Consider the following 14,858-nt stretch of genomic DNA (forward strand, 5'->3'; position numbering starts at 1 on the left):
CACACACAAACATCATAGCGCCATTCAAGACTTTAATTTTAAAATGCGTCCACCCCCAAGTAGTCAGAATATTGCGTGGCTGGGGAAAACGTGGACCCTTTTGCGTGGGTGCCAAATAAACCCACCTGCAAAGGCGTAAGTTTCAGCTGTGTCATGTATAATATTAATATTTTAAAAAGCCAATTTGCACCCATTTGCCTATTAATACCATTACTCCCGCTATTAGCGCAGCTTTATTTAACTTCTCATCTCCAGGTCACTTCCGTGCGAGCGCGTGAACACATTACATGTTCATCATTTTCTCTGAGTGTAATATTTGAGATAAATTATTCACAAATATACACGACAATGGAGCATCCAATCAATCCCTCTGATGAACTCTCCTTCCCTTAACTGTCTCTGGCTGTCGCTCCTCTCTCATTATTCTGTTCATTTTCACAGTCTCACACACACACGCGGCTATGTGTAGACCCCGTGTTTGTGTGTTTGTGTGTGTGTGTGTGTGTGTGTGTGTGGTGGCTTGTTTAATGCACTGCAGGTTGGTTCCTGCAGCAGGTCTGGCCAGATAAGAGCAGCACACAGCTTTCTGCTGGGAGGGAGAGCGAGAGAGGAACATTACCTCTTCACTCACATAAACCATTAAATTGTAATAATGGGGCCACCAGCGCTCAAACCTGGTTCCATAGCGCCCCCTAAGGGCGCTTAGCTGAGGGACACCTGACTGTCGGGGTCTCAGATGCGCCCCAAGGCTGAATGACACGCTGATGACAATGACTTGGTGATCAGAGAGGAAACAGAGAATAATTTGGAGCTTTGGATTCACAGTTGCTGTTCTCTTTCTTGTGCTGTGGGGCAAAGCGGAAGACTTGCACACACACAAATAACAAATTACATTTACATTAAGCCTTTTTTTCATTGACCGACTCCACCAGAAGCATCTGTGAGAGCAAAGAGGCAGCTCTGAAGCTGCGCTCAGATCATCGTATAGAGAGAGCAGATTCAGTTTCCTTGACCTCAGCCTTGATGTATGACATCCATGTGCTTTGAGCCAAATACCTTCTCCTGGTCCCTGATGCTGCAGGGAAGCAGCGCCGAGACCCTCAGTTACTAAATGGTCGTCCACACGCTGTGTTCAAAGTACAGACAGAGCTCTCGTCAGGTCATAAATGTCAGCGCGTGCGACGTGTGTTGTCCGAGCCCGAGGCAGCAAGGACCATAAAGTCTATTCAATTCAATTCAATTTTATTTATATAGCGCCAAATCACAACAAAAGTCGCCTCAAGGCGCTTCATAGATACAGAGAAAAACCCAACAATCATATGACCCCCTATGAGCAAGCACTTTGGCGACAGTGGGGAGGAAAAACTCCCTTTTAACAGGAAAGTCTCAGTTTATCTTTCCCTGCGTCCACACGGAAGGCCTGATTGTGGCGTGCAGAGCGAGAGTGAGACAGCAGTGCCCATTTGCATTAAATGAGTCAACGCGTCTGTGTGAAAAGAACAATCCGTTACTTTATTTTTCGTCAACAGACAGAAAAATAAATAAAAATGTATTTTTAACCAGACCTGATAGTCTCACTCACAGAAAACCTCTCTCTCCCACTCTCTCCAGTTTGTTATCAGTGAGATCCCACCGCTGCCAAATCATTCAGTGCACACAGAGCGAAGGCCAGCTCGGTCAAGTTCCTGGAGTGGTGCTACAGCAGGCAATTTTTCTCTCTTTACCTAAAGTGTCTGAATGTATGGCCGACAGATCTGAGCTTTAATCCGTCTCCTGGGTGGCTGAGTGTGAAGTTAAAGACACAGATTTGTTTGAGGAGTTGAGCTCATATGACAAAACAAAACAAAAACTCCCAGAATATTCCATCCTCACCTTCCCGGCCCCGGCCCCTGCCTTTGTCTTCATCTTAACTCACTCTGATTCCCTTCACTTACGGGCCTGTTTTACCTGTCGTCACTTGTTGGCACACACAAGCACAGCAGTGTTAATAGAGAGCGCTGCCTTCACAGACACACCATGCATGGTGACCAGTGACAGCAGCACCACCACCCACTTCAAACTGTATCCTGCCAAAACATCACTGGGTGGTGTAATATCACACCCTCGTGTAGAGAAGCTTCTTCCCTTTGATTATGTGTCACAGCTGAGGCATGTTTTGATATTTCCTTCCGTCTGTCTGTCTTTCACACAGCCATCCAGCATGTTATGCTAATTGGACACATGCACTGGAAGCTCTGTTGTGTTGCCCTTGTTTTGTGGTGTTTGATTATGAATTCATTGTATCTCGTCTGTTTTTGATGCTGTGACAGAGATGCCTAAGAAAATGTCCTCTTCTCTTCTCTTCTCTTCTCTTCTCTTCTCTTCTCTTCTCTTCTCTTCTCTTCTCTTCTCTTCTCTTCTCTTCTCTTCTCTTCTCTTCTCTTCTCTTCTCTTCTCTTCTGACTGAGCTGAAGAACTTCATTGCATGTGTTTGTCTCCTGCAGGTGAATGCAGGTAGATGCATCCTTTCTTCTCTCAGCACTTTGTCCCAGTAGCTTTATTTTGAAATACTCGGTTACCCCTGGGAGTCCTCTCGTAATGGCACAGTTATATAGAGTTGTCTTCACATACAGGAGAATTCTCTAAGGAAAAGTGTCTGATGTGAAAAGAACTAAATACAACCTCTTTTCTCTGTAGCATTAACAATCTTAAAAATAATCCCACTCACGTTTAGATGAATGAGCTTGAGTAGGATTCAGGATTTTAAAAATAGCAGAAAGTCCTATAATCACCACCAAACCTCTGCTGCCACCAAGTGGACTGAAATAGTTATTACACAATGAAGAGAGCCTGTTAGTGGAAATTCTATCTATCTATCTATCTATCTATCTATCTATCTATCTATCTATCTATCTATCTATCTATCTATCTATCTATCTTTGCATTTTCTTCAATGTTAATTGTATCTATCTCCCAACAATAGGATGCTTTACAATGACAATAATTAATAAAGTAGTCCAACTTTGTGTTCTTTAACAGCAAATAAGGAAATGACTGATTATAAAAACTATGAATGAACAGTGTCTGGTGGCTTAAAATTGCAACATATTTTCATAAAGTGTTGCAGATGATTAATAAAAAGGTTAATGGTGTAAACATCGTTTCGAAGGCTATTATAGAGCTGAAATGAATGTTTATTTAAGAGAAGTTGTGAGTGAGTATGAGCCAGGTGGGGTGTCCTGGTTCATTGTTGTCACTTTTATTAGCTGAATAACATTACGACCGCTGACGGGTAAAGTGGATAACGTGGATTATCTCTTCATCTGTGAGTGGGCGGGGCACATCAGGGAGCAAGTGAACATTTTGTCTTCAGAGCTGATGTTCGAAGCAGGGAAAATAGGCGAGTGTGAGGATTTGAGTGAGTTTGCCAGTATGGTGTCTTGTGGGGTGTTCTCGGTCTGCAGCGGTCAGTGTCTATTAAAAGGTCCAAGGAAAGAACAGCGGCGACCCAGAGACAGGGTCAAGGGCGGCCAAGGCTCACTGGAGCGAAGGCCGGCCCGGGTGGTCCTACCCAGTAGATGAGCTGCTATCGCTCAAACTTTCATGGATGGCTGTGGTCTCTTTCGGCAGGATAATGCACTGAAAGCAAAAATGGTTCCGGATTGATTGAGGAGCACAACATCGACTTTGAGGTGTTGACATCCTTCACATTCAGTCCAGTCGAGCATCTGTGGGATGTGCTGGACAAACAAGTTGGATCCACGGAGGGTCCACCTCACAGCTGACACCACAGCACCACAGCTGGAGACTAGTGGAGGCAGCAATATTAAGCAGGTGGAAATAATGACTGCTGTATGGTGAGTGTGGTTTTTACACACTGGGGCTGAGAATGGGCTCACTGATCAGTAAAAATATATATTACAAAACAACTCTAACATTTTTAAATAATACAGGAAAAGTTAAAAGTCATAATTTAACATAGTTGTTATCGACTCTTATGATATTATACACTATTAAAAATATATACATTTCAAAAATAATTATTTGATATTAAACAAACTAATGACAAAATAGCAAAATGATTAGTCAATTAATTTTCCTGTTTGTTGGAAACTGAAAACAAATTATTTACTAGATTCATTTAGCTTATAAGCTAAATAAGCTTTAAGCATTTTAAAGCTTATTTAAAAATGTTATTAGTGTGACTGAATAATGAATTCAGATGGGCTGCCTGTCTTGGCCGTATAAAAGTGAACAACAACATTTCAGCCTGATGACCTTTTCGCCCACACCCTGAGACCCGCTCTGTTCAGGCTGGGGGACATGTTCAGCAGCGACACATGTGAGTGACGTTCATGTGCTCATTTACTGTGTTTGGGTGCTTCTGAAATAATCTTTGTAGTGTGTCCGGCTGTGGCTCGGAAGTTAGAGGAGGTTGGACAGTTGGTGGTTCGATCCCCGGCTCCTCCAGTCTGCACGTTGAAGCCCTAATGTTCCCCAGAGTACCCACTGGACTGCGTGTGCGGCGTCACAGTTATTAAGTGAGTAAAGGCTTAGAATAAAGCACTTTATGAATGTGATTTCAGTGTAGCGTTATATAAGTACCGGACCGTTTGCCATTAATCTTCTGCTCTCCATGCTACCGTTAAGCCTGATATCATTTCTGTCTTTACGAGCTTCACACACACGCTGACACAAGCACGCACGAGTGCGCGCTTTGTCTGAGGTTTTCTTTAGGAATGAAAAAATCACGCTTACCATGAAAACACTTTATTTCATCATGTTGTATCGTTTCATTGAAAATTAACAGACCAGTAAAAAGGAAACAATACAGTTTGAAATCCATCTTCACGTTCCTTGCGGCATACCTCCGGCACAGATATCGATCGAATGGCTTTTTAAAAAATTATTATTAAGAGTCCTTCCTGTATATCATGAGGATATTGTCATTCGTTATTACGCATTCTATTCAAGGTTTACAGTAATATGAACACAAAAAATCACAAGTCTACAGTAGAGTTGTGCCGTAGTGGCGAGCGGTTAAGATAAACTATCAAAGAATCACTTGCATGCACGCTTTTTTGTCTACATAGCCTGGATTAAAAGAGAGCGCTACAGGACATCTAAAGCACTGAGAGGAAAACAGAAAATCTTCTCTAAGACTGCGACTGTGCTCAATAACAAAGGTCTGTGTTAAAAGCTTTGCATTACACACTGTTACAGAGGGAATCCATCAGTATGTGCTCCTAGGACATACAAAATAGTCAGCTATTAGAAAGCACATATAACAGCTATGAAGTCTTGAAGTGATAGAAGAGCAATAACAGAATAATTATCATCATCATAATAACAATAGCATTATTAATAATATAGCAACAGGTGTGATCTGTCTTTGTGTGTGTCTCTCTCTAGCTGAAGTTACAGTATTTTACATACAGACTAATTACATTTGCATGATGACTGAACTGTACATGGTACTGCAAAAACACTAACGGGTAACTCACTTTGATGACTCGGAATATAACGAGGAGAAAATAAATTAAGGTCGATTTTTGCTCATTTTTAAAGACGGCGTCCGGTTTAAGATTTAATTCGAGCTGTGTGAAAAGACAAAGATCCAGAAAACACACGGGACTGAGGCGACGAGAGACGCCGACGTGCTGTTTTTGTACCTCCGAACCCGGCGAGGGTAACTCACCTGAGAACCGTTTCATGCTGTCGAGACGCGAATCTCAATTTCGAGGCTATTTCTGCACAGATCACGGTGCTGACTGAGTAAACGGATCATAAACTGCGAGGGATTACTCTCAGAGTGTTTCGCTCACCTTTCATTCATCTTCCTTTCCTCTCAGAGCTTTTTTTCCTCTTTGCTGTGAGCAAGCCACTAATTAATCCAAACTCTCTGAGAACGAAGGAAAACTGAATCTAAGATGAAGCTCCGCGTTTGTCTTCTTGTCCACACTTGACGAATGACACGAGCGCTCTCGGCTGCGGTCTGTCCTCTCTGCTTGTCTCGCGCGTGGCTCGGAGACGAGACTCATCAATAAGCAATGAGCGGGCTAACCATTAGGGAACGACCTCGCTTGACGAAACCTGGATTGTACAAAGTAATGAAATGCATGACAGGTGGAGCTGACACAGAAAAAAAACCCAACTGACTGACACGAGCTAGATGTTTGTGTGAGATCACTTTAAAAGATGGAGGGTGCCATGCTCTTAAGAATATGTTTCTTTAAAATTCTGCTGATGGAGTAAGCATCGTAATGTGTTTCTTTCACCCCACCCCTCTTCTCTGACGAGCCTCAGAGTTTAGTCACCCGCTGAAGCGAGACAGCCGCTCTCCATCCTAAACGCACGTTTTGTTCAAGTCGACCTTCACCGGCAGCGGCCCGGCTTCCTGGCTCTCCTCCGATTGCTTTACGGTGACGGCGATGACGGGACTCAGGTGGTACGGGTTGACCTTGTGGGCGTTTTCCAGAAACTCTTTATCTCCGTTGATGCTCAGCTAAAAAAATACAAACAATTTTTTTTTTTAAAAAGGCACAAAATACCATACGGCGTGGATAAACTGACAGTTCTAGGAAAGCGTTTGTGTACTGCTGTGATTTAAAAGCTCCTTTTTCTAAAGGGAAGATAAGGCACGCGTCTGAGGTTTGACAGGAGCCGACAGCTTCAGCGATGGAAAGAGGAGATTTCTACCTGTATCCTGTTTTGTTTTGTTTTTCATGGATTTTTACCGCACGAGTTTTGAGGATCCAGGACAAAAAACCTGACAAACACACATCTGTGTATTCCCAGTTTATCAGAGTCAAATATATAAAAATTCTTCAAAGTCTAAGTTGGTAATGCTACGATTATCTAATGTTTGAAACATTCCCTTTTCTTTAAAGCTTTCTGAGAAGACTGAAGACACGATGTACGTCCTCCAGTGCATTCACAGCATGTTTGCATACACAGCAGCTTCTATTTACTCATAATTACAACTTGTGTAAACTATCAACAGATAAATAAATCAAATAAAACTTGTATGTGTGGTTGAGATATGTTCAGTAACAAAGCAAAGTGAGACACCGGAGTGCACAAAACATGCGTGTGATGATCCAGCTGCAGCCTGGTAGCATGTTTCAAGGCTGTGACAGGCTGCAGATGAAGTGCACCTCACTAACGACTAACGGATTGGATGAGCAGAAAGGGAAGACCGGGAGAAGACATGCTAGCTGCTGTGGATGGGAAATGCTGATAAGAATCAGATATCAAAGCAATGTTTATGCCGCCTTCCTGGAATGAAATCCAGACTCAGACAGAAGTGGGCTGTTGTTTGGTTTGTGTTACTTTAAAGGTGTCCTCAAGGAGCTCCGAGATTAGAAAACACAGGTGCACTGCCCACCCAGGCAGAGCAGGTGAATTCATGATTTAATGTTGAGTCATTTCTTTTCCAAATGGTTACCTGTGTCTTGATGTGCTGCTCCGGTGCGGTAACGAGGCTGGCACAGCTGAGCCACAGCATGACCATGATAGACAGGAAGAGACAAGCGGCTAAAATCCACCGTGGAAGGCCTGAACGTCTGCAGAAGGAAGCGGGGGAGCAGGGGAGGGCGTGAGAATGAGGTGGGCCAGAAAGACCGAGAAGATCGCCAAATTATAAATAAATGCACTGCAGATGTTGCATAGACTTAAATAGCATCTCGTTAATGCAATTAAAGTTCAAAGTCAAAGAATCAGAGAGGTATTTTTCTGCATGTTGTAACTCGTTTAGTGAAAGAATCACTTTATTTGATTCTCTGTGGTTCTAACTGGCATTTTATGAGTTTTGCAAACAGGATGAACTTCATCTGTTCAGCTGTCTTTGTCAGTTAGGACGTCAGTGTAAGGTTGGGGAGTTAAATGTGTCCACTGCCAAACACTGCGCGATACTGCAGCTCTGTTAGCTGTGTTAGATTAGCTTCATCAAACAGGTTTCATGTGTCTTTAGGTTCATTTTCATGCAGGCTCCAAGGAGCACTTGTGTAAAAGCAATTTAAATTTATGATAAACGCTCTGCTTAAATCATTTAATTGGTGATTTTCCACAGTGTCACCTGGACATGCAGCCGAGGAAGTCGTGCTCAGATGCGAGGTCCTCCGGGTGCTGGACGGCGTGTTTCCCTTTAGCTGCAGCTTTGGGAGTTCCCTTCTCCCCGTGTCCCCTCGCACCTGACACACAGTTAAAAAAGTGGACATCAGTTCTAGCTGAAACAACAAATGGTGGGATATTGCAGAAGCATGGATGTGCAGAGCATTTTGGTCTAACCGTGGGGCCTCTGGGTGTGAGAGTGGACCTGAGGCCAGGGTTTGTCTGCCACGCTGGATCGAGGAGCCTGCAGCTCGGGCAGAGAGTACTCCATCTCTGGCTGGCTCTGAGGAGAGGAAAACAGCATCAGAGGAGCTCCTAAGCGATGAGAAAAGTCAGAGCAAACACATAGAAACCCCACAGAAGGCATCCAGGTGATCACCTTAAGGTCACGATTATAGTGAAAACCTTTAACATTCAGTTAATCGTTGCGGAAATTCTGACTTTGGACACAAAACACCTGCTTCTCTTTTCTCTCCTTCATACAAAGATTTGAGATTCTTACCCACAGACAGCCCTGGAGCTGGAGGGATGATTCAAACTTGTATTCAAGGACATGTCAGCCCTTTAAGAGCCGTCTGTGAGGGTACGGTCTACAAACGCTCCCCGTGAATTTCTCAGCATAACGACAGAGTCTTTCTGAATCTGAATCTTTCTCCTCTGTTCAGTAAAAGTTCAGTTATTCGTACTTCAGCATTTAACGTCGTGTGAAGCCAACGGCGTCATTAGAATTCGTTTTTTCAAGCATGCTCAGTTTCCTTTTCTCTCAGACACTGAAATAAGTTCACTAAAGCTCCTTTTAGTGGGACACCATCTCTGAAAAACATCTTTTTAAACCCACATAGAGCCTGCTGTTGCCATTTCCACTGTTGTGTGTTTCATTACGTGCGCGATGTTTTCGGTTCCCCTGGAGAACTCATTAAAAGAGGATTTTGCCTCCCTACTGCTGACCCTCCCTCCACTCTAACAGCAGCTGTAGTCAGTTGTAACGATACTATTGCTGGCCTCAGCAACAGCACACTCTCACAGGCCTACTAACAGCACAACACATCCCCGTGGAGTGTCTTCTTCCCCATTATTCATCCATTCTGACACTCGACGGGATCTGAAACCTCTTGCTGTGTCGGACACTATAATCGAGGATCATTTTCACTTTATTCTTTACTTTGTTTTGGAAATGAGTGATCTGCTAACTTAGCGAGTGATTTCAGTCACATGACCAGAGCAGCAAAGGACTGCTGACGCGCTGCAAGTCACTCTGGAAACTGAGTTTATTCTCACTCGTTTTCAGTGGCGGTCCTAGCCTGTTTGGTGCCCCGGGCGAACACTCCCTCTGGCGCGCATGTTCTCGTTTCGCTTGTGGGGGTGTCCTCCACGACGTGTTTGTCAGATAAACTGGTCGTAGCTGTGGATCTGAGAGCGTGTATGGCTGTTTATCTTCCCCTGTCCAGGGTGTACCTCAGATTTCGAGCCTTCCTGTTCTGTGGCCAAGAGTATTTCACCGTGCCTATGCAGGAAACATGCACTAACATATGCATACGGGGGGCTATCGTGCTACCCTTTCGAAGGAAAAAAACGTGTAACCCCCCCCCCATTCCAGCTCACAGTCCTGATCAATCAACATCAAGAAGGGATCCAAGTTAAACTGTGATTGTCATCCACACCCTCGCTCCCTGCAGCAGCTCTGCATCCAGCAAGCACACGTGTCGCTTGTGTCCGTGCTTATGTCAGTTCACCAATATCGATAATTCTAGCAAAACACCTGTGAGTCAGACTTCCTCCAAACGCTGCTGTGTCACCACTTCTTTGCGTTCTGTTCAGGCATTTTCTTTAAAATTCATTTGGGCAGAATGACTAATGCAGGAAGAAATGGAGCAGCGCCTTCTCTTTGTGTATTCACCGCACACAGAGTTCAATTTGTTTGTTAACAAAAACCACGGCTCAGCTGGAAGAGGCGCTTAATCGATCCACTTTGTTTCAAACGCTCTTCTCCCGCCACCTCATCGAGGGCTGAACTGTCAAAACAACAAGGTGGTGGTGAGAAGGGATAAAGAGGTCCGCTTTGCAAGTCTTTCTTTAAAATTACAAGTTTGTTTTCCCCTTCAGTAGGAATAACTGAGAATCGTATACTGTCTGGTTCCTGTGAGCCGCCTGCTTGTTTTTATGATGCTTGCTCATATTATTATCCTCGCAGCATGGTGTCAGGCAAAGCTCTCTGCATACAGTCAGTCTGTAATGGACAGCCATGCCATTTTTATTTCAGGCAACAGCGGTTTATTCCCCCCTCCTCTCTGCTGTCCCGATCCTTAGCCCGACTTTTTCTGTTGTTTCAACACTCGGGGAGTCAATCTGTCGAGTTGGTGGCGGTTCGCCAGCTGCCCACTAAACACAGGCCTGATAGTTTTCTCACTGCCTCTCGGAGCCTGCTGGTTTCCCCCTGCTGCTCCAGTCTGCGTGTCGCTGCCATAAAGAGCAAACATCCATCACCGAGTCCAAAAGAAATGTCGGTAATTTCATATTCTGCGCTTGCTCCATCGCCATATATGAGGTTGAGAATTACAGCCCAGCGTGCACACACATTTTTATACCTAATAATGAATTTCAGCATAACAGACAGCTCTGTGTTACACAGAAGCCTTTGTGTGTATGCGTTAGAGTGCATAAATACTATCATTTCCCACAGAAGCCTTTAATTATGCAGCTTTAACTGCCATTGAAGTCACTTATACAAACGTGAAAACACTTGGGAGAGATGGTTTTTGATTTTGGAGGATCTGGCTGGGCAGTCGGTGGTTAAACAGACCCAATCTTATTTTAGCTTTAATGTAGAGGTGGTTTACTGTGTTGGCTTTAACAAAAAAAGATACACTAACATCTGAATTTACTCTTTTCAAAAACAGAAAACGCGACAAATGCTGAATCTTTTTTCCACTCTGCATCTAAAGACGCACGGCGATGGATAATAGAGAGGTTTTTTCCAAGTCAGCCAAGGTCACCAGACACACATGACCTCAGCTGTCAATGCAGAAAAGTCTGCATCAGCATCACAGTGGAAGCAGCACTTTCACTTTTTCACTGTTCTTCGGTGTAGTCTGTTCTGTTTAATCTTGCAGTGAGTTTCCATCGTGAGGTGAGCTCAACAGCTGGTCATCAAATATGCATGGCAGCAAGGGGAAGTGACATCATTTAAAAGGAAATTTATAAACAATTAAAGTGCAGTGAGGGGGAAAAAAACCCATCCAGCTCTCTGAATTCAGCCACCTTTCCTCCACCCCGCTGTGTGCCCTTGTTCACTCAACCTTCACAGATGCACTGACTCTAAAATGAGCTGTGGCCCAGGCTGTACACAGTGTATACCAGAGGATACATTTCACAGTTCTAACGGGAAGGAAGCAGAGGTGAGCTCATCCAGTAATCTATAAGGGCTCGCTGGCTTGCCTTAACCTCCAATTAAAAACATATGAGGCGTAAAATCGCCGTAAGTAGTCATTTTATATTTTTCCAACACCGGTAGGCAACAGACCCTGCATGAACGAATATATCCTGAATATACAGTGCAGATACTGTGTACGTGCAAATTAAAATATTCTGTCTTTCCAGTCACGTGGTGTGAAATTTGTAGAACAGACTGAAGATCTGACCAAAGCAAAAAACAGGATTCCATCTTTTTGGTGGTTTGTCTTAATTTTGAATGCCGGGTAAGAAAAGTGGCGTAAATGTTCACACTGCTGTTTTTATTTACAGGTGACACATTCAGGGCATAACTGAAAAGTAAAACAAACGTTCCTAACAGCCAGCCAGTGATGACGTGTGTGGCTGCCGTGGGATCAATGACCTCAGTGAACATTTTCCTGCATTGCTACTGCAGTCAGATCCAACCCGCAGTTATCTCCTTAAAACACGACATCATTCTTTTATATACAGCTTATGGAAGGGGTGTCCAACATGAGGTCCGGGGGCCTGAATCGACCCAGCGAAGACACCAATCTGGCCTAATTGGTTGGCTTTGTGAATTTATGTGAAGGACATAAATGTTGGTGTTTTCACAAGTTTACAGCTTTTCCTGCTGATGAAGAGCTCCCCCTGTGGCCACTCACAATGCACCGAGGTAATTAAATTACATATTAAACACATTTACGTCTTTACAGTTTAAGCCCAAAGAGTCGTCAGCATTTCTGATGAAATTGCTTCTCTGTCTTACATTAAAGTATCTCACTGTGGAGTTAAACTTGTTTACACTGACAGAAATTGGAGTTTCACTGGTCCGGCCAACATATCAAAGCTGTATGTGGCCCACAGTGTAAAATGAGTTTGACATCCCTGCTCTATGGTGTTCCCCGTCTCCCAGTGCCAGCTGGTCCTACCTGGAAAACCACAACCTTGCCGTCGTCAGCCTGCAGGTAGAAGGTCCAGGTGGAGGAAATTAAACTCTGGGCGGAGCTGACAATGTCATTGCACCAGCTGGACACGGCCTCCATCACAGAGGGCGGCTTTGGGCGGAGAGTCATGGCCTTCAGCTGCAGGAGAAAGAGCAGGACGGCAGTGAGGGTGGTCTCCTGTGTACACACTTGTGTTTTTAATGTGCCAAGTTTAAACCGACACCTATAAGATGTGTGTGTCTGGGTGCACCTATCGAGCGCAAAGTGCTCTTTCTCACCTTCCTTCTCTTGATCTCGGGTTCGGAAGGCTGGCTGGCACAGCCGGTGCTGCAGGCCTCCTGCTCCAGCAGCTTAATATATGCCTCCTGGCATGCTGTAGAGAGAGAGAGAGGGCGCAGTAGTGAAGTATGACAGAATATATAAAAAAGGAAAAGAGCAAAAGCAGGTTGACAGCGCAGATGAAGGAGTGAGAAAAGAAAGAATGAGCACAAAAGGGAAGTCAGCAGAGAAGAAATAAAACAGGTGAGGGCAGAAAGAACGGACACAACTGAGACGACTCGCTCCACAATGCTGTTACTGAAGCAGGAGGAACCGGGGTATCTGCTGTCTGGACAGCAAATCACATCATTGATTTTCAATACAGCAGTTCAAACAGGGAGAACAGCCCTCCCTGACAAAAACGAGCCTGCCAGCTTTCAGGAAACACTGCAGTGTTTACCAGAGCTTTGATGTTGCTCTCCAGATTTTATTTTCAAATCCAGTCCTGTCTTTTCCAACAACTACGAAAACATTCGTAGATAAAAGAACCATTGTGCTTCGTATGGATTTTGACCCTCGTGACCTCTCTTCAGGATTCTTTCTTTTTTCAATCTGATTTACAATTAACATTGAAGAAAATGCAAAGATAGATAGATAGATAGATAGATAGATAGATAGATAGATAGATAGATAGATAGATAGATAGATAGATAGATAGATAGATAGATAGATAGATAGATAGATAGATAGATAGATAGATAGATAGATAGATAGATAGATAGAAGCCAATGGACAGCTTGACACACTGACTCACCTCCCTGACACTCCTCCCTGCTGGTATTAAAGCCAGCATTGCCATTGACAAACTGGCAGATGGAGTAGAGGCGACAGCCACGGTGACAGGCGTTCATTATGGAGTCCTAGCAGTCAAACAGACAGAAGGGGGGGTTCAAAATTAGAGATGTCTCCTGTAGTCTTGGATAAACTCCAGATAACCTTGTTAGGAGCTGTGACATAGATGGGTCATGGCATTCGTAATGACACGGTGCAGCTGTAATATTATGGCCTGACATAAACAGTTTATAAGACGCGTTTAGATGCTGCCAGAGAAAGCTGATGGTAATGAGCGAGCTCCATGAAAATTTTGCAGGATACTGTGGTGGTGAGAGGAGGATGCACATTGCTGCATCCTCCTCTCACCACACTCTTGATGCAAATAAAGAAACAGCTTCCTCTGGTGGCCTCGCTGGGAATAGACGAGACAAAAAAGGTTTTTGGCCAGTTTATTACAGCCTTGAGCTTTTCATCATCTTTACTGCGTTTCCGCGCTGATTCGGAGGGAGGGGAAAGGCTGTTTATCCCAAAGCGCGAAGGTGAATGCGTACACAGCGTGTCTGGAGTCGCTGTTCTGTGTGATGGACGCAGAGCTTTGGATCGCAGATTTCAAACCGGGTGTTTGCAGCTCTACCCCTTGCCGCCCTGCAGGGTGTCTGAACCACACCTGAAGGCAGCAGAGGAGGAGAAGGGGAGGAGGGGGGAGACAAACACCCGAGATATAAAATCTGTAATCCACGGAAACTCACAAACCCCACGGTCTCAGCCTGCCGCCCTCCGGTCTGGCCTTGTCTGCGTAAACCTGTCTACAAACAGCGGATCCGAGTGGGTCACTGACGCAGTTCACGTCTCGACTGGCCTTTAAGATGCACACAGAAATCAGCTGCATCCATTTTCGGCCTAAGTGCGCCGAAGCGTCCCTGAGGCCCTCGCGCGGACCTAAACACGTTCACTGCGGGTTATCGTGAGCACTGGCTCCCGCGTTAGTCTGCGCTGCGCGCCGCAGCGGGATGGAGCCTGCCGGGGACCACTTACTTTAGCGGGGCTTTTGTTTCTGATGGTGAGCGCGCACTGCTTCTTGCAGTAATTGATGTCGCCCAGCTGGTCGTCAAACAGATCGGAGGACGCTGCAGCGAGTCCAGCGAGGAGCACGGAGAGCAGGGCCGAGAGCGCGCACATCCTGCCGCCGAGCCGAAGCATGCCAGATCCCGGAGAGAGCCGCGGAGAGTCGCTTTGTGGCGCCACTGCTGCTGCGGATGCTGCTGCTGCCTCAGCCCGGGTCCCGTCTGCCGCTCCGCT

At 44.9% G+C, this 14,858-nt stretch overlaps 1 protein-coding gene across 1 annotated transcript; it reads right to left on the reverse strand.

Annotated features, from left to right (window-relative positions):
• Positions 1-4,733: 4,733 nt before the first annotated feature.
• tmem59l (transmembrane protein 59-like) lies at positions 4,734-14,855 on the reverse strand. The gene is made up of 8 exons (XM_084920626.1): positions 14,595-14,855; positions 13,540-13,645; positions 12,746-12,840; positions 12,453-12,605; positions 8,269-8,374; positions 8,057-8,171; positions 7,427-7,544; positions 4,734-6,484 (listed from the first exon to the last, which is right to left on the reverse strand). The coding sequence occupies exons 1-8, from the start codon at positions 14,757-14,759 to the stop codon at positions 6,326-6,328; spliced, it is 1,017 nt and encodes a 338-aa protein (XP_084776752.1). The 5' UTR covers positions 14,760-14,855; the 3' UTR covers positions 4,734-6,325.
• Between the last annotated feature and the right edge of the window lie 3 nt (positions 14,856-14,858).

This window comes from Perissodus microlepis, chromosome 23, assembly GCF_051167445.1.
Source record: "Perissodus microlepis isolate ML-2025 ecotype Zambia chromosome 23, ASM5116744v1, whole genome shotgun sequence".
In the NCBI taxonomy this organism is placed as follows: domain Eukaryota; kingdom Metazoa; phylum Chordata; class Actinopteri; order Cichliformes; family Cichlidae; genus Perissodus; species Perissodus microlepis.